Genomic DNA, 19,912 nt, shown 5'->3' on the forward strand with positions numbered 1-19,912 from the left:
AACGAGTAAACATATATTTTACCAGTGCAGTGAAGATCATGGCATTTTTGAGGCAAGCGTGTCTTAAAAAATGAAAAAAGTAAAGAAAAAGAACATTAAGAACTTTGACAATTACAGTACTCACATTTTTCTTTCTTGAGTACTGTTTAAATATAAATGAACAGCATTTGTGATTCCAGCATCCCCAAACAATTGCCATCAGCTAGTCTGTCCTTGAACAAAACACAAACAATGATTCGTCAGGCAAAGCTCAGGGTCGCACATAAACAAGAGATGGGATGAATACAAGGAGGGATCACATAAACATTCAGGTTTTCCTTTGGCCGGACAGAGTGATGAAATATCCTCTATTTGATATGTTGCAGTTGTTGAGCCTGTAACCCCAAAGACCTCTGTGCTCTAAGCTTCTCGACCAGCATTTGTTGCAGACACTCCGGCTTTTAGGATCACCATCTCCAGCTGTAGAGATTTAACAGAACGTTTTAATTATAATTGTTTTCTTTTTCCGTTCAGTAATCTGATATCCCAAAATCACAAATAGCCAATTTTGGCAAATGAGTAAATAAAGAGCTTATTTTAAAAGTAAAAACCAAAATGTGAACCATTATGGTTTTGATTTTAACAGCAAGTAATTGTTTTTCTCCCGCAAATTAAGTTGAAATAATTATCAAAATCTTTAAATAAAAAAATATATTTTATATAACTTGATTAAACTGAATTATGCACTATGTTATAAATTATCTAAACTATAACATAATGAAACATTTGTTATGTTAAGCTCTTGTTGAGCAAGTTAGACTTGTGATAAGAGCATGATTGAGCTTGTTTTCTTACACTTAACAAGACTTGCTTTTAATGTATTGCTGCCCTTTACAAGTCCATATACTGGCCCATTAACTACCATTGACCTGAGTGTCTTTGAAGTGGATAAACTGGTGTGCTGACTCTGTGACTCAGAGATGTGCCTGTTGCTCTAGGTATGTCCAGAGCAGATCAAGTTACCACACTTCATTTTACTGTCCCTTTAGCTACTTCACCTACAGCACAGATCAGAGAAACCAGGGGCAAGATTACACTGAACTTTGTCCCAGCTGTGACCATCAGGGGTCAGGGTCAAAGGTCACGTGGACTGCTGTAGGGTCCTAGTGTTGTTATATATCAATTAGAGGGCAGGGGGATGGGAGTTACACCCTCAACCCCTTGAAGAGAAACAAGGGAATAGCTGCTGACTAGATCTTTTTTTCATCCTGACTGACATTCAGCGTTTCTTGTGTAGGTGGAAGAGCTTTCATGTATTGCAATGAGTGAGTAATAGCAATATTAGTGGAAATGTTGGGTCTAGAAACTCATGGGTACTGTGGTACACCTCCACTGACCCACACATAATGTAACAATCAACTAAATACAGATAATGATGTTAACATATTCTCTATTTCTTCTTATTTCTTTTTTACTTCTGGTCTAAAGGACAGAGAGTTGCAACTTAGAAATAAAGTGAAGTGATTCAAGGTTAGACAAGTTAACTCCCATGATGTAATATTTAGGGACAGTCATTTACTTTGGCAGAAAGTTGCTGAAGCTGAGTCATATTCTCATATAGCGTACTTAATGCACACATGCGCAGGCACATACAGACATATACTGGATTTGATTTGAAAACCTTTCTGTGTTTGTGTTTGGCAAGCTTCTCCATAAGACAGCTTACAGACTGCCATCAGTCATAGTTGCTTTAGATTAAGCCCAGTTTGGAGCATACTGGACGAGTATAAAAAGGAATGACACAAAGCTAGTAGCTCACACTGAGATCTGCACTACTGAGAATAAACAGGATTCACACAAAGGCTGTCTCACTCCAAACTCATTACACAAAGAACTGATGGTTGAACAGGGCAGTCTGTTACCTCATTGTAAAGTACAGTAGGTAGTACCCCTACCTGAAGGGGTACTCTATGAGCCTAACTTGAAGAAGAAGTACACTGTCTCACTGGACTTGTCACCTGTTAAAAAAAAAAAAGGAAAATGGAGGAGAAGGCTGTTTGCAGAATGGTAGAAGTTCATAAACTGCTATATTTCATTCCTGTTAAGTTCAATTTAATTTATAATAATGCCAAACCACAACAACAGTCACCCCAAGGGACTTTATATTGTAGGGTAAAGACCCTCCTTTAATAGAAAGGAAACCCCAACAATTAGACGACCCCCTATGAGCAAGAAGTTGACGACAATGGGAAGGCAAAACTCCCTTTTAACAGAAACCTCTGGCAGAACCAGACTCAGGGAGGCACTGCCATCTGCTGCGACCTGTTAGCGGCAATGGGAGGGAGGACAAAAGACCCACTGAGAAAGAAATCCAGAGATTAATAGTAACCAATCTGGTATATTAAGTGGTGATAAAGACATTGTGAGTGAAAATAGGTGAGTAAAGAACAAACACTAGGCCTATTGCAGCGTAACATAGAACATTCAGGGTCACCTGATACAGCCTTTGTCCACAGTATCATCCTTTGTTAATCCTAAAAAATGTATAAAAAGTGAATAAACAGCAACTGAAAAAATGTTGATGTTTTACATGACAAAACCGTAGTTTTTCATCCAATTTTTGTAAAATAACTGTTCTTCCACTGTAATATTGAATGATATATGCTGTATTATGGGATTGATATGCTACAATTTACTCATATGCAGTATGGTTCTATCCTCAGCTTTAATCTTTTTTGTTGCCGTTCTTAGCACCTTCACTGGCACAAGTCACCCAATTTCATGTATTTTTAGACAGAACGCAAACATCTGTCACTTCTCTTTTAAGCAGGTCACCACAAAAAAAAGTTAAATTACTGGTTGAACTCTCCTGGCAGAAACACATTGCTTTAACCATGACAAAAAGCACACATCTATATAAAGGACAAGCATAATAGGATATATTATTATTCTCATGTTCACGGAAGTCTATTATCTTGTAAAATTTAATGTCAGCAAAATCATTAATCAAAGTGGGAGTCCTTGCCTTCACTTTCCTTTTTGTTATGTCAAAGTCTTTCAACATAGCTTTTTGCATGTCATCACATCATTTTTATGCTTCTGTTTAAAGTCGTGCTCTTACACCTTTGAGTAAAGCAAGGTGAAATGTTAAGTTTAGCTTTACCTCTCTATATTTAGTCCCACTCACTCCTGCAGACATTTCCCTGTTATTGTTAGACCTCCAAAGAGCTAGGACTACTGGCTGATGAATGACGTGATACCAAAGAGGGTGATGGGGGAGACTAAACACCAAAGAAGTATCGGCCCTCAGTTTTCATTTCACTTTATCTCTTGCTTTCTTCTTTTTCCTTTTTTTTTTAGCGCTTTCCTTTATTTCCTCTTGTTTTCTCTCCCCTGTCCTCCTCATTCTCTCGCTCTCTCAGGGGTGTTTCATTAACTTTGCCGTGAGATGAAAAGTGAGTGGCTATCCCTCAGCCTGAGAGCCTCTTGAACATCAGACATTCATACATATGCTTTACACCCGCACACCCCCACACACAGGCAGACAAAAACATGTAACAGAGAACCAACTCCTTCTTAGCTCGTCATTAATTTCTGAGTTCAGCTGAAGGCACCTGCTGTGTTTGCCTGCTATGAGACTTTAAACACTTCACATGAGCTTTATGTGAGTGCGTGTGTGGGTTTATGTTACCATTAATGCTTGTGGGTGAAAGGAGCAATAATTTAGGTTCCAGTTACCACGAAATTCTTTCTCTGTATATCTCTCCGTCTCTGAAGAAAGTGCTGCTCATTTAGACACACATGCATTCTGGATTTCACCATGAGAAAATATACACAAAAGCATCCATTTACGCATTTACGCCCATTTGTTCTAATGACTGCCATTTCAGCCACTATGAGCCCGCTATTTCAGGTGTTTGTCCATTCATCATCACTCCGATTCAGCGTTGATTTGCCGGGACAGCAAAGCCAAAGCACATGATCAATGAGTCTACCCGCTGTGTTGAATTCAAAAGGAATGACCCCACTTTCTTTTTCTCCTCTCCTCTCTCTTTGCTTTCTCCCAGTGGAGGGAAAATGTAAGATAGACACAAACGTTCCTGGTATACACTCTCATCTGTCTATACGTCGTAGCTCCTTTTGTTTCATAGTGGATTCAGCACGTTTCCTTTAGTAGAAGTAGTAGTGTGATGTAAATAACCAAGACTGCAGCTTGAAAGTCCTCACTTTTAGAGAAAAACATTTTAGTATAAGGGTGGAAAAAAGAAACACTATGAGATTTTGTTAATATTTAAAATTAATTAAGCTGCCTCACACAAATTTAAAAAAAATTGAAGATCACGTTTTCTAGCTTTTTTTCTTGGCGATATTTTCAGAGCCTTCTAATGTAGAAAATTTGGCTAAGCCAGCAAGTTTGCTTTTAATTAATTTCAACAATTTACAAGAGATCTGGTAGTGTGATTTTTCACCCTTAAGTGTTTATTAGATGCTTAGTATTCAGCAAGAATGTTTCTGGATCTAAATAATTCATCCCTAAATGCTTACAGGGTGGAGATAACTTTATTTTTTCTCTGCTATCTTCCCCTCCTTTCCTCTTATTCCTCCTTCTTTGACTGCAAATTCTCACTTTCCTCATTTGTTCTATCTTTAACTCACCCCATTCCCTTTACTCCCTTTGCTTCTCTTTTGACCCCAAACTTCCCAATCCCCTTGCTTTCCTTTTTTAAATCTAATATATTTTCACTTGATCCTTTTCATTACTCATAAAAAAATCTGTCTTTCCTGTATCTATGCTTCTTCTACTTTTCCTTCTGTTGCATCCATTCCTTGTTATCTATCGCTCTCAATCTTTAAATCTACCTTCTCCCCTTTTTTCTGTATTTGGTCTCTCTTGTCTATTATTCTTCCTTGTCTTCCTCTGTTTCTCCCTTCGACCTTTCCTTGTCTCTATTTTTTCCAGTGGGAGGAGATCAGTGGGGTGGATGAGCACTACACTCCCATCAGGACCTTTCAGGTCTGCAATGTGATGGACTACAGCCAGAACAACTGGCTTCGGACCAACTGGATCCCTCGCCAATCTGCTCAGAAGATCTATGTAGAGCTGAAGTTCACTCTGAGGGACTGCAACTCAATCCCGTTGGTACTGGGCACCTGCAAGGAGACATTCAACCTCCTCTACCTAGAGGCAGATGATGACCAGGGCAGCCACTTCCAAGAGCATCAGTTCTCCAAGATTGATACCATTGCTGCTGATGAGAGTTTTACTCAAACTGACCTTGGAGATCGCATTCTCAAGCTCAATACTGAGGTACGCGAGGTGGGTCCCATGACCAAGAAGGGTTTCTACCTCGCATTCCAGGACGTGGGCGCCTGTGTAGCTTTAGTGTCAGTAAGGGTTTACTTCAAGAAGTGCCCACACACTGTGAGGAATCTTGCCTCTTTCCCTGATACTGTGCCCATGGACTCCCAGTCACTGGTGGAAGTCAAAGGCTCATGCGTCAATCACTCCAAAGAGGAAGAGCCTCCTCGAATGTACTGTAGCACAGAAGGGGAGTGGCTTGTGCCTATTGGGAAGTGTCTGTGTAACCCAGGATATGAGGAGAGAAGCAGCACCTGCCAAAGTAAGAAACATATTTTTTTTGCAACTATTTCTCAACAGTGCTCTCACACATGCCTTGCCATGCATTGATTCTGCATGTATAAATGCACGTGTCACTTCTCTTCTACACATTTCCCTTATTTGAACCTTTGGCCTAAACAAGCAGATTTTTTTAAAGCTGTAAAAGTAAACAGTGTGATATCAGGACTCTCACGCTTCATATCTGTCAGTCCAGAAGGTTTAATGTCAAATACACTCTCTGTGTGCATGTGTGTATATGTTTGTGTGTGTATGCATTGTTTATGTGAGCTCTTCAAACTAACCCCAAATTCCCAAGGTGTTAGGTGATTGGTCGGTAGTTATACGTGCATATTCCCATACATGTGAGTAGAGTGTTGTCCAGGTCCAGGGTGCAGCATATAGAGGTTCAATAGTAATTTTCTCTGTGACACATCATTAGCTATGGGAAGATTTTAAGCAGAGCAGAAAGATGGGACTGATAACACAGAAGAAAGGAGTGGGCTGGAGTGGATGGTGAATGATGGGATAGCTGCGGTGATTGTTGTGGGTGTTGGTGAAGGTAGCAATGAGTAGTCATTTGATGTGCTTTCAAAAGTATGCAAATCTGCATGCCTAAAATTGCCTTTCATGTCCTGACCAACAGGACTGGTCTTCCGTACTATCGTCACACATGTTATGCAGGGGACTATTTTTTGTTGCTGCTGGATGGTTTTTAAAGTGAGCTTGTCAGAATGATTGCAGTGATACTTTGGCTGCTAGAGTTAAAGAGTTGTGCTTGGCCAGTGGGGTGACACCTTGCTCTGCAACACATCTCTACATGAGAGTTTAAAGTATAGTAGAAAACATGTAAAATGCCTCTGATTGTTGTTGTTCCTCCTCACATCATTTTGCCTTAACAACTTTGTCAAAAGAAGTAAAGTTATCCATTTTGAGATAAAAAAAAAAAAGGGATTAGCATAAAAAAATGAAAATTTCAAAGTCTTCAATATCCATGGTGTAATGCATCATAAACTTCCCAAACATATATATTTGGATCTGGGTTTTAAATCTTGTAGACATGTACACAGATAGGACATCATTACACCACTTTACACTTTACACAAAATTAAATTTCCTCTGTTTTGCTTCTGTGGCTGCTATAACAGCTTTCATCAATTACAGTTACAGTACTTCATCAGTGTTTCCATGCATAAAAAAAAGAAGAAGTAGAAAGTGGTCCCTGGTGTGAACAATACAATGCAGATGTGTTCAGTTCATATAAATGTAAATGCCACTATAGATATGATTACATTATATTACATTTATACATTTTTGTTTGATTATACAAAATATAAAATAGTGGCAAACAAGACCAAAGTTAGCTGAAGGCTTCCATGATGCTCTATATCTGCTCCTCTTTACTTATTTTCTGTGAGATCTTCTCTGCTTAAGAAGCCAGACACAGCATCCATCTGAAAGCAGCCACCCCTGCACTGCGGCTGTCCCAGAATGACTTTAAAATTAAAACGGTGTTGAAGTTTCTGAAAAGGAAATCCATCTTTAGCATTCTAGGTTATTATAGTGGGTCCCAAATGGTCCCTTGTTCATCAGTTCTCTCTTTTCCAGAGCCATGCCCAGTGTTAATTAAAGATCAAAGATGGTCTCCCAGGTCAAGCTCCTGCTGTCAGGGCCAGGGGGAAGTGTTTTTTTTTTTTTCTGTTGCTGTGAACTCCAGGCCAACCTGTCTAACTGTACAGATAGGAGGGAAAACTTTTTCCACACTTGTCAGTATATTTTTCTGAATTTACTCATTAAAAGCCAAAGGTATCTACTGCTGAACCCCTTTGTCCCCGGTGATTAACATCTTCAGAGTAATTAGAATTTCTCCCAAGTGTCACCTGTGATTTTCATTTTTGGATTGCATTTATTTTGGTTTTGTTTTTCCAAATTACACAGAAAAAGTGTAATTTTTCATTTATATCTTTCTTATTTTTCTGCTTTTTGTCCCTATATTTGAAAGAGTACGACATGTCATTTCAAGAATGGGACATTGTACAGACAAATGGCTCACCCCTGTCCCCCCCTGCTCCCCCCCCTCCTCTTACTTCCTGCCTCTGTGAATTGTGTGAATGTTTAGATGTATTTGACAATCTCTTATTAGTTTCAGAGTGGTCTAATGGACTCTAATAAGGTCTTATGTTACCATGGAGTGGGACAGCTGCACCAACAGGCCCCCACAATCCCTGCATGCAGCCGTTGGGGGCCCCATCATGCAGCTTGCTCTCCAGGCCTTCTGTGTTAACAGATAGATGGCTGAATGGGGTTAGGTCATCCCAAACTGATAGCAAAAAGAAAAAAAAGACATATTTACAGTGCTACGAACAACAAGCCACAACATTTTCTGGGAAAAAGAAAATGGAGAAGTGGAGAATAAATAGCACTGTATATTGTAGAGAGATACTTCAGTGATATTAATTATAGACAAAGAAAACTCTTCTGTTGGTAAACTCTTCCGAGGCACCCCGGTGTCCTGAGAAATTTCTGTTGGTATTTGACAAAAATAAACAAATATGTTATTAAGATGCTTAAAAACACAGACAAATATTGAACTGATGAAACATTTATTTTTTCTGGCAGGAATAACAAGGTGGATTTAAAGACAAAAATGCTTGGACTAAGTATTGTTGACAGTGAAGATTAAGCACCTTTACTGAATATTTTATGCTTTGTTTTCTTTGATAAGATGCCTTGTTGCAGCACCTCCTCTCCTCCTTCTCTACTTTGTGAGTCTGTCTGTCTGTTTTTGATCGAGTGAAGGGGGAAGAGAAAGAGTTCGCAAGCAGTTGCTTTTGTTTACACAGACTCCAAAGTGTGTTTAAGGGCTTTAATAAAGTCGACTCTAGCATTAAACCATCATTATCTTTCTGGACTGTGTATGTGTGTATGTGCGTGTTTGTGTCCATAGTCAGCAATGTTTGTCAAAGCAAGGATGTTGTTTCAGTGGCGCCTTCAAAGGACCATGTGAATTCTGTCTGGCTTAGGCAAAGGGACACGGCAGTTATACGAGCATGTGCATGCTCTTTTGTGCATCTGAGTCAGACTGTGTGTCAATATAAACTTTACAATATTCCGCTATGTCTCTATATATATATATATATATATATATGTATATATATGTGTGTGTGTGTGTGGTTTGAATCCATGTCAGAGCCGCGACTTTTATCCAATTTTTGTTGCGATGAAACTCTGTGAAAAGATAAGATGAAGATTATAATACAGTACAATGCGAATGGACGTGTCGCTGATCGCCTGGATTACTGTATGTTTTGTGAGCAGCCTTCAGCCTTTCCACACAGAGAATGTGAGGCCAGATTTAATCTCGCTAAGGCACTCTTTCATCTGTCAGAACAGACTGGAGCAGGTGAACCAACTCCTATCTACCATCAGTGTGAAATTCCTGCAACCCTAATTTGATCCTAAAACAGCAAACGCATGCCAGTTTGTGTACGCGTGTGCGACTGTGTGTTTGCGCATGCACGTTGCAAATGCAAGCAGCTGTTCGCTCATACGTTGACGAGAGACCTAAGTTTACATTCTTGCTGGATTTATCAAGACACACAATCCTGAAACCTTCCAGTAACGTAAAGCTTATTACAATTACACAGACAAAGTATCACACATAAGCCTCAGTTGTTACTCGCCAGCATTGCTTACCGTATGCTTTCACGATAAGAGGAGGAAGGCGAGCTGTTTTAAAAGTGGTTTTAACTTCTCTTTTTAAAATCATTTGCCACTGGCGACTGGACCAACACCAAATAAAAGATCATTTTCCCTTTCTGTTTCCTTCCTCTCCATTCATCCCAGCGCCCGATCGACTTGGCTGCCGGATCAAAGCCCATCGTCCATCTCATGTCAAATGTTTTATTTCACTCTCCACTCTTTCACTTAAGTGATTTAGCTGCTGCCCTCGTGCACTGAACTGCATGGCTTTCAAGCAGACATTCTGGACTCACATTATACATCTTTCACTGACACTGTCACGCAAACCTGCAACAGCTTGGTCAAAGAAATACTCAAGCTTAGCCTGAAGATATTCAACACCGACTTTAGCATCTTATAAGACGATTATGTATAGAAAGACAAGAAAATAACTTCTTCCCTGAAACACTTATTTGTTGTTTATTCCCAATCTACTGACTCGCTATCATGCAATTTGGATGGCCCATATATTATCACCATAACAGGAAAATATATGGCCAATCCAATTTGCATGAAGCTGGTTGTAAGAGCTAAATGCCAGCATGGATTCACTGTTGTTCTTTTTGTGACAAATGTCCATCTATTTTTGTTTTGGACTCTCCCTGCCCCCTAGTGATCAGCAATCCTTTAATGCAACTACATGTTTCATATAAAAACCCTGGATTTATAAAAAAAAATATTACATTTTCAATGGCCCATGTATTTTATGCACACACACGTGAGAAAAATACTCTTAATATCCCTGCAGAGCTCCTACAGTTATGCTTAATATTTTTCGTGTGTGTGTGTTTTTTCCATGCTGTTGCTGTAGTGTCTTTGTTGTATACTTTTCTGTCAGACTGTTGAAGTTGAGTGCTGTGAATTCATGGAGCTGCTGGCTCTCCTCTGGTGCTTTGGAAGGACTCTGTTTGTTTGTGTTGGCCATTATATAACTGCCCAGCTCTCACAAAACATGTCACTTGTACCCGCAAATTTACACAAACCCACAAACCAATTGAAATGCACATATACGTAGCACTGCCTTCTAAACTGCATTTATTATTTCTAACCCACGACAAAACTAAAATTTGTCATGCTTTCTTTTCTGCATTCAGGTACATTTTTACACATCTGTCTGTTGTAGCACTTATGTGTCCAGTTCACTGAGTGGTGTGGTGGGACATTATTCAGTTTTCCAGCAGAATCCTCCTGCACTTCATATACCGTCCTTCCCACATTCATGATGAAGAAAGCAGCCTAGCTCAGTATAGCAATAGCCTGTACTATTCGGTATTTGGTTCTTTAACGAAGGGCACCTTTGCTCTTTGTGGTTGAGAATGGAGGTCTTTTTTAGACTATTGCCACACACACATTTAAAAATCGAATCCAGGCAATCACATCAGTTAAATCTGTCCCATGTGTCACTGTGTGTGTTTGCGTGTGTGTGTTTGGATGGGTGAATTGAGCATTATACAGTACACGGCTCTGTTCTAACACTGGTGTTCCATTGCATCGGTCTCCTCATCTCTTGTCAGTTTAGCTTAGTGGGGATGCTTTTTCTGCTGCAGCGTTTTGGCTGTGTGCTGCCTGGCATGTAGCCGCTTTGGAGCTGAAAAGAAGAAAAGAGGCTAGAGAAAAAAGACAAGGGGTGGATTGAGTGCTTCGGAGAGAAAGGTTCAAGATCATGATGCTAACTCTACATTATATGTAGTTACACAAAATTTACACCCCACCCTGATGTAGATCAAAATTAATTTTACACAGTCTTTGTTAAAAATAGGTTAAAAAAATATCGGGGGGGATTCATATCAATCGCCCTGCCACCCTTATACTAACTCTCATTTCACAGCAGCTAGGAGACTATACTGTATGTGTGAATTATGTGTGTGTTTGTGTGTTCAAGCAGGTAAAAAGGACAAGAAGTGTCACAAAAACAGACATAATTACAGATTTTATTGAGCTGTAGTGTAAGTGGATGAAAAACCTCAGCAATGATCTTGAATATGCTTATTTACTGTAGGGCGTATACGGTGTATATGAGACAAAGAGAGAGAGACCACATTCATCCACTGATTCATTTGCAGCCTGAAATATAGCATCAAAGTCTCAGTTCATCTTTAAATCACTGTGTACTTCCTTATCTCTTTGTGTAGTCTTATAGTATATTGATGCATCGTTTGTGTGTGTAGGTGTGTGTGTGTGCATATGTGGCTGGCATTCAGGAAGCGGTAGCCAAGGAAGCAGGAAAGGTTTGCTCATTCTTGGTATTATTGCCTGTTTACTTTTCTCTTTATGAGCCTTCCAGTGCAGGCTGGGGGTAGCGGGTAAGCCTGTCAACCCAGAGCACTGGTGCTGTTGGGACTTCAAAGCTTTTGGTAACCACAGGCTCAGGAATTCAAGTTAACACACAGTCACAGACAAATATACACAAATGCACACACAAAACCGTGCCTGTAGCAGAAACAAGAGGGATAGATAGATGGGGTGTTTATTTGTTGGAGAGGCCCCTGCCAGTTGACCGAACCTCTTCACAGCGACCAGTCTTTGTGTATGTGTGTGATGCATGTGGGTGTTTGTGCCTGATCTGTTCACAGAGATAGAGTGTACAGGCAGTATGTGTGTCCAGACAGAAAACAAATACACAAAAAAAAAGAACAGCATATGTATAGATGGACATGCATAGCTTTGATTTTGGTGTTACGGCCATATCCACAGATGCAGCCCATGGGTGTAGCTTAATACTGATGGATGATAACTGTGGATTTAGCAATACATTTTAATCTCAGGGCATCTAGTACTCCCATTTTGCCAAAAGCAGCTCTATCACAGACATATGCGCAAAGTGTCTGTTTGGCTTCAGTGCCGTGATACATCAGCCAAAGTTGATCACTTTGTGAAAGTTTGGAAGTTTTGTGTTTGTACTTTGCTTTGTTTGACAATAAATTTCATCTTCATTTGCTTTCAGTGCTTGTACAAGTATGTGGTTAAGTTTAGGAAAATAAGCTTTGGTGAAAAAAAAAAGTTTTAGGCTACTTAAGCATAGACAAAACATTTAAATAAGAAGCCGAGGGGGCCTAAACAACAGTTATATGTTGATTCATAATTAGGATCTTCCTTACCATTACCAAAAAAAACCCCCATCATAATATTGTCACCAAATCCGCAACTGCAACAGGTTTGGCATCAGTATTTGACCACTCCAAGAATGCATGTGAGCATATGTGTCATTGTTTCAGTGGAAAGTCAAGGACTGAAGGATGGACACCAGAGGAAACATCCTGTGTGATGAAGTAAATGTTTAGTATACATGTAATGTAACACAGGAGGGAAACGGTGCAGTACAATACGGCAGTCACTCCATCATTTCTGATAGATGAGAAGCAAGTAGTTGGAAAGAGCTGGAGGAGGAGATGGGGAGGTGAAGGCAAGGAAGAAAGAAAGCAGCTGTCATTGGGATGTAGACCCCCGCTGTTAACTGGTGCTGAATGTCGGTTTTATGATTTATGATGTCACCGGCATTAATTTGACATCTGCGTCATTCTTTCTGCTTTGCTCCTCAAATTGTTTTCCACTTGTGCTATTTTAAAACATTTCTGCATATTAACCCATGCAGTGATTATCCACGATAGTTTAAAACAGGCAGGTGTGTCACAAGATGAAATGACTATGTGTGACATTTACAAAAGTCAGTGCATATTTAGCTTTTCTTTGGAACTGCTTAACTTATTGTAATTTAACCTATCACCTTAACATATTCTACTCAGTTGTATGTTCACTTTTTATTTAAAAAAGACGAATCAAAGGAAAACACAATATTATTACAAAAGGAATTCTAGAAACACCATTAGTAAGCAAGCCTTATCTATCTATCTATATATATCTATATATCTATATATATATATAGATATATATATATTTGTGTGTGTGTGTGTGTGTGTGTGTGTGTGTGTGTGTGTGTGTGTGTGTGTGTGTGTGTGTGTGATTCTTTCTTGGGAAACTGGATGCAGCATAATCAGAAGCTCTTTTGTATCTTAAATTATTTCTCCACTTTCTGCAATGACTTTTTTTTGTATATCTGTGCAACCATAACCAAGCTCCATTACCACTTTCAGTTGGTAATGGAGCTGACTGACTGCACAAAAGACATATTAGAGGACCATATAATGTCAGAAAATACTGTAATGAAACATTCATTAGAATGCTACTACTACCAATAATATGCCTACTTATACTAGAAATTGATATTCAGCCTACACTTATATCACATTCTTAATTAAAGTTATGAATAAAAGAGGCCTAATAATGTAAATCTATTTTGTGTGATCTCTGCTGTCCTTGGTGCTGAAGCTGCAACCTCAGACACTTCTAGGCTGCGACTGTCAAGTGTCTCACTTATCTAAGCCCGCACTACAGGCATGTATAGTGACACTGAGTAGTTGTCAGAAGCATCATCTTATTGTATAGATGAGATGCGTTCAGTGGAGAGAGCCCTCTCAGTGTCATTTCAGTTGAAAAACCCTAGCGTCACCACATAAATGTCTGTCTTCGAGCAGCTGTCTGATCTTGCTGTGCTGCTGCATCACAGATGTCAGCATAACAACCTTTCCGTTTTAACAAACGCTACATTCTTTAATGTCAGCCAAGCAAAAAGAAAAAAAGGAAAAATGAAAACAAAAGGCAGTGTCTGTTTTAAAACTTCTGAAGGTTAGGGCACAGCATGGAAGTCTGGTGGTAATTCTGCAGTGAGGCCTGAGTCAGTTAATGTAGAGACAGTTACCGTTGATGTGGTGGCACATTAGAACTGATGTACTTATTTGTCAGATACCTCTGTTGCTACAGAAGCCTCCTAGACATTCAGATGTTTTATGATATCTGATATTTTTTTCTTTTCTGCATTCATATGCTGCTCTAATGCTAAGTTATGTGACACATATCAATACATCATAATCAGTTTTATCTAAAACCTTGTCAGACTGACTTTGTTGTGGAAGGTTGTTGTGTAAGATAACAGTATTTTAGACTTGGCTATAGCCAGTTTAAGTCAATTATTTGTACTGCGCAATATACAAACAGGGAATCTCTATATGCTATATATGGTAAAGCAGGTAAACATCAGAGGTAAGACTTAATTAGCATACTATAATGCAATTGACGGCTAATTTGACACAGCAGCCTACAGTCTGCAAAAGCAACCACAAATGATCTGCAAGGGCAACAAGGACGGCACAATGTCCACCTAACCCAATTCCTTGTTACACAAAGTCAAATCAAGTTTAATTGTTTTATTTAGCCCAGTTTTGATTTAACCCCGTATATCCCATAGCACCTGAGGGCAGCTCTTCTAAATTCATACAATTCATTGTTTTTCTGTTGCGTAGTTTCTATGATTGTCTATGTATGAAAACATTGTTATACAGACTGTTTTTTATTCTATGTGAATAATATCAATTCTCGTATGTCAATTACATATTTTCGCAGTATTTTTCAGTTTTTCCTCCTGAGTCACCTCAAATGCCTTGATGGCATTCGTCTGTAATAAGAATAGCCTGTCAGTGTGGCATGTCTATTAACTCTTCAAGAAGCTGAAAATCTTTGTGAAAGGAGTCCAAGGAAAGGCAATGAGTCAATGGAGCATCAATTCTGTTTAGTGACAGTGATACTGAGGTGATACTTTACTGCCTTAGGTGCTTTTTTTTCTTAGTGTTAGCTAATGACTGCCAGTGGTGTTAGGAATTGTTAGCCTCTGTTAGGTGGTGTTACTGAAGTGTTATTTGAAGTAAAGCTAATCCTCTCAGCAGCTGGTTTCTATGAAATTAAACTGTTCAGTGCAGGGAAAGTATGCTCTTTTTTTAGGATACTTGAGTCCAAATTATGGTCCTGGTATAATTTTAGCTTATAAACTGGTGTTGTTGTTGTTGCTATAGTTGCTAATGGTCAGCTGTCCGGAGACGATTTACTTTCCTCTGCAGGAGAGTTTCACATCTCATCTGCTAACAATAACTTAGCTAAATGCAACAATGCTGTTTATGTATGGGTTTTTTGCATGCTAAAGTATTGATTGTAGTTCAGGACATGAGGCTTTAAGTAAGGAGGATGGAATGAGATTGAGATGAGGGAGGAGAGTGCCTACATAGAGGAAGGAGGAAAAGATGACAGAGTGAGCAGGGACTATTCATCCCAGGGTCCAGTTGCCTAGGTAACCCTCTAATTTATTTACTACTCTGCCATTAGTCAGTCACCAATAGCTGCGCTGGATACTTAAATCAGTCACCTCAAAGTTGAGAAAAGTTTAGTGGGACGTGCTCACAGTTTTTTAAAATTATATATTATTTATTTTTTTCACATTTAGTCCTCGAATGTCTATGGTCTCTGGTCCCTGTATATCTAAGAGTGGGGCTTTTATTCCTTCTTTACCCTCTTTTGTATATTTGAATGCGCTTGTTTCCTTCTACGTGTGTTTGCTTGTGAGTCATTGACCTTACTACCGTGACCTTGGTGCTAATATTGTTTGCGTCTTCCATCTTAATCACTTCTGAAAGATGTGGGGCTTCACAGTTCCTCTGGGATCTATATGTGCTTATGTGTATAAGAGTGAGAATTAGTACGTGACGTACAGTAAGCCTTTTAATGTTACAGCGATCATTAGAGAGAAGGTGCTTACTATGACAGCAACCACTGACACATGTCGACACACACACACACACACACACACACACACACACACACCAAATCTGAGTCTGTTTTTACTGGTGGAGTATTATTTAATTCTTTTATTACATTTTTTTAAATAGATGCCATAAATGACTTTCCCGCTTTATGTTTTAAATAAACCCCAGCAGAAGTTGTTTGTTTCAATACAGCACTTCTAGCCTTTAAAAAGATTTTGTTTTTGAGTTTCCAGATCCAATTTCTGTATTTCTATGCCTAAGGCGCAGTTAGTTGTATGTAATAACAGAATATGTTGCCTTTGAGAGTAGGATTAAGGCTTTGATAAAGAAGTGCCTTACTTTTCTGTATATTGAGCTGTGCTTTTAGTTAAAGAGGCCATGATTGGATCGGTTTCCATGTTGAAGCTGTACAGGAAATGGACTGAACCAGTGCCTGCTGCCCTGAATTTAGGTGTACTTTGATTTTGTTTACAAGTGTGCATGAAAAACATGTTGGGAATATGTCTGTGGTTTTATATGTATATATATTGTGCCTCTGTGGTTAAGAGAAAAAATGACTTACATGTGTTTTTGTTTTGACCCGCAAACTTAAGTTTGCTCCTGGAAAATTATAGAATTATGACGACAAGCACTGTGGAGACAGCAGTTGAAGTTGAACTTTAGGCTCCTTTAGTTGGTGCAAGAGCTCAATGAAGGTGGCAAACCTGGTAATAATATCAGGTATGTCACAACCGGGAGGTCGAACGCTGGAAAGTGGACTCAAATGCAGATAGCATATGGAGACTCGGAGGTATAGTGGAAAAAAAAAAAAAAAAAAAAAAAAGATTTGTGAAGATTTATTTTGGCACATGAAAATGGAACACGCAAACAGAAGTACTAAACATGAACTAAGGGCGAGAGGGAAAACACTAAACCTCTGAGTTTGCTCAATTACAATACTAACGTAAAGCTTCACACCAGGGGACTAAGAACCTGTAACAGACACTGTGACTGGCAAGAACTTCAAAATCACTAAATATTACACAAAAGTACTCTATGAGATGCTGTGACGCAAGCAAAACTATGAAGCACTATTCTTGGCTAGAGCAATCTCAATGATAATCAAACATGTAAACAAGAATCACACCGCGAGTACAGCAGCAGAGTCCAAAAGAAAAGGTCGCTCTTAATGAACTGGGGAAAAACAGCCTGGGCTCGATACTGGGTATTTTCCAGAGCAGGCACACTTAGGTGGAAGATTACAGGGCAACACTCACTGAGTCACTGAAACAAAGGAGAGTGAAGTCAGAGCGAGCCCAAGCAGCAGTCTGGGGAGTGAGGGCTAAAATGCATTAGTCTTACTTTTCTAGGTGGAGGTGAGGCTTGGGGGGAAGAAAGTCCAGGTGAGGCTAAAACAGTTCACGTCACTCACGACGAGGTCTTGGGCAGGGAGGCAGGCAGGTGACTACGCCGAGAAAAGAAAACAAACCAGCGACTGAGAGTTGAGCAGGTTTATGACGGCGAGATCCAAATTTCCCTGAAGCTGCAGAGGGCGAGAAGACAAGTTTAGCTCCAGAAGACACACTAAAACAGGATTTACATGTCTGTGACTTTCACTGACGAGAGTTAGCTGACGTTCCAGCAACGAAAGTTTGAGAACGCTGGTCTTAAGAGCCTGCCAGCTGATTGCACACAGGTGCAACAAACGAGGAGGTGTGGCAAACCCCTGCCCAGTGATGGATTCACTGGCATGCTGGAAAATCCCGCACTCACCCAGACCATGACAAAATAGGCCGAAATGAGTGGTACTTCAAGGTAGATCTGATATTTACCTGAAAAGGTTTATTTTATCTCTTTATTTTTGGTTTTTGTTTAGTTTTTTTGACAGGCCATTTTGCTGAAAAAAATGAAAAATCAGCGAATGGCACAGACAAATAAGTGTACTCTACTTACTCATTCCTCCTTGCATTGCCTTCTTCTTTATGTGAAGAAACACAAAATAAAGTAAGCAGAGGATAATATATATCTGTTTTGGTGCCCCTGCAGAAGTTTCTGATGTCCCAGACAGTGCTGTCTTCCTGAAATGATCCATAGACTCAGACGCCACGCATCCTTGATTCTTCCTCCTCCAACAGTTGATAGAGATAAAGTAAAAGGTCTCTGCACTCATTTAATGCATACTCTAGCCATCCCCATCCTTTCGCACGAAGAAGAGTGGTGACATTTTACCTTCATCAGTGGCGGTTAACTTAAAAATGGTGTCAAATGGAACGACATGCCCGGCGGTGTAAATGTGCATGCATCTGTGTGTGTGGGAAAGTGTTCATCTGTGAGAGAGGAATGGGTCATTTGTGTGTGAGAAATATGCTGCTGCTATGTATGCATGTGAGTGCATGCACAGTTTTTGGTGCTGATTAAAGGCAGTCAGGCCTCAGTGATCAGGCCTTCTGCTTGCACTTCGAATGCCAAACACAACCGAGGATTCCCAGTGCAGCCAAGCATAGAGTCTGCAATGCTAGACCACACTGGACAACCTTAAAGGACTGCAGCTGTGTGCATGTTTTTCATCTTTTTATTCTCCTTTATGCTCTTCACAGACAACATAAAGTTATATAGATGGGGAAAAAAAGTTTTCAAAAAGCCACTTTTTCTCCATCTTCCAATTTTCGGCATCTAAACAAAGCACTACTGAGTGTGCGAGTCTTAGTCTTTATGTATTCCTTCCTAAGCTTTAACTCTGATTTGTCAAGCAAACTTTTAAGCCATTCATGCTGTACGAGCAAAAGTTAGACTATGGGAGTTTCGACGCCACAATTCATCACCCTGACATTTAAAGGAAACGTCTGTTCCAAGAACTTGGTCAATATTAATGTTTTTGTGTTGCAAGTTCTTGCAGACTTATTGAGCCATCACAATAATATCATGATAAGATGCATGATGCAACACCTATTTCAAAATCATTCGTGCAGCCCTTTCTTTTTTTTTCAGCATAGCCCCATAATGCTGTCTTTTATTAATCCCAGATTTGTGTGCCAGGAAGTGTTTGCACTGCCAAAAATGTTAAACGCCACTTCCCTCAAAACAGAGGTGTCTCTGTGTGCCTTTCTCTCAGCCTCTCCTCTTCTAGAGGCTTGAGTGAAGTGCCACTTATACCAGGACAAAGAATCCAACCTTTAAAGGTTGAGGGATATTGCAGAGATGACCTTTCTTACAATTACACACACTCACTACACACACACACACACACGCACAAATATGCATGGAAGGTTGGGGGTGCAGTGTGAAGATGAGCAAAGTAAAATGGCAGACAGCAATGTCCAACAAGATTACTGTACTCATCATCCACAGATTTCCAACCTCCACCAATTCATTTCCTTCCGCCTCTGTCTGTTCAAATGGATGGCACCAGACATTTGTCAAGGTGAAGGTAGAGCGCCCCATGCCTCGCAATACAACCAACCAATTTTTCCATTCTTCCGCTCTGCTAGTCTTTTGCTATTAAGTGTTCAATTTCAGCACCTGGAGGTGATGCCAAAGAGCAAAGCCTCCAGGAATGTTAGAGAAATCTCACTGATTAATGCAACACCCCTGCACTCACTCCTGCCTGTTTCTAGTGGCTTTGTACTGCTGTTGATGCAAATGCCTACAGTGATGTGCACTGTGCTGATACTTGTGTTGCACAAAAATCTGTTTTGTTTTGTCCTGTCCATCTGATACATTAATTTCATAAACACATAAACAGGACAGCTGATTCCCTAAATTGAGTTAGAAATTAATTATGCAGTGTGACGCTGCAATATTTTTCTTGTGTATGTGTGTGTGGATTTAGTATTATCAGATGTCAATACAATATGGCAGAAAAGCTCTCCAGTGAGCATGTGATAAATATGAATTAATAGAATAATAGCAGCATTCAGACAATAGAACAATAATGATAATAATAAGAAGA

At 39.6% G+C, this 19,912-nt stretch overlaps 1 protein-coding gene across 3 annotated transcripts in view; it reads left to right on the top strand.

The window, feature by feature from the left end:
* Nucleotides 1-19,912, top strand: part of epha3 (eph receptor A3) — a 93,333-nt gene that overhangs the window by 11,816 nt on the left and 61,605 nt on the right. For all 3 annotated transcript variants that reach the window (XM_085249371.1, XM_085249372.1, XM_085249370.1), the window contains exon 3: nt 4,940-5,600. In XM_085249371.1, the coding sequence (XP_085105497.1) occupies nt 4,940-5,600 (661 nt within the window). The remainder of the gene's footprint in view (nt 1-4,939; nt 5,601-19,912) is intronic.

The sequence above is a fragment of the Mchenga conophoros genome, linkage group LG16, assembly GCF_057382185.1.
Source record: "Mchenga conophoros isolate Kocher_MC1m ecotype Shallow Benthic linkage group LG16, M_conophoros_male_GT1.1, whole genome shotgun sequence".
Lineage (NCBI taxonomy): Eukaryota > Metazoa > Chordata > Actinopteri > Cichliformes > Cichlidae > Mchenga > Mchenga conophoros.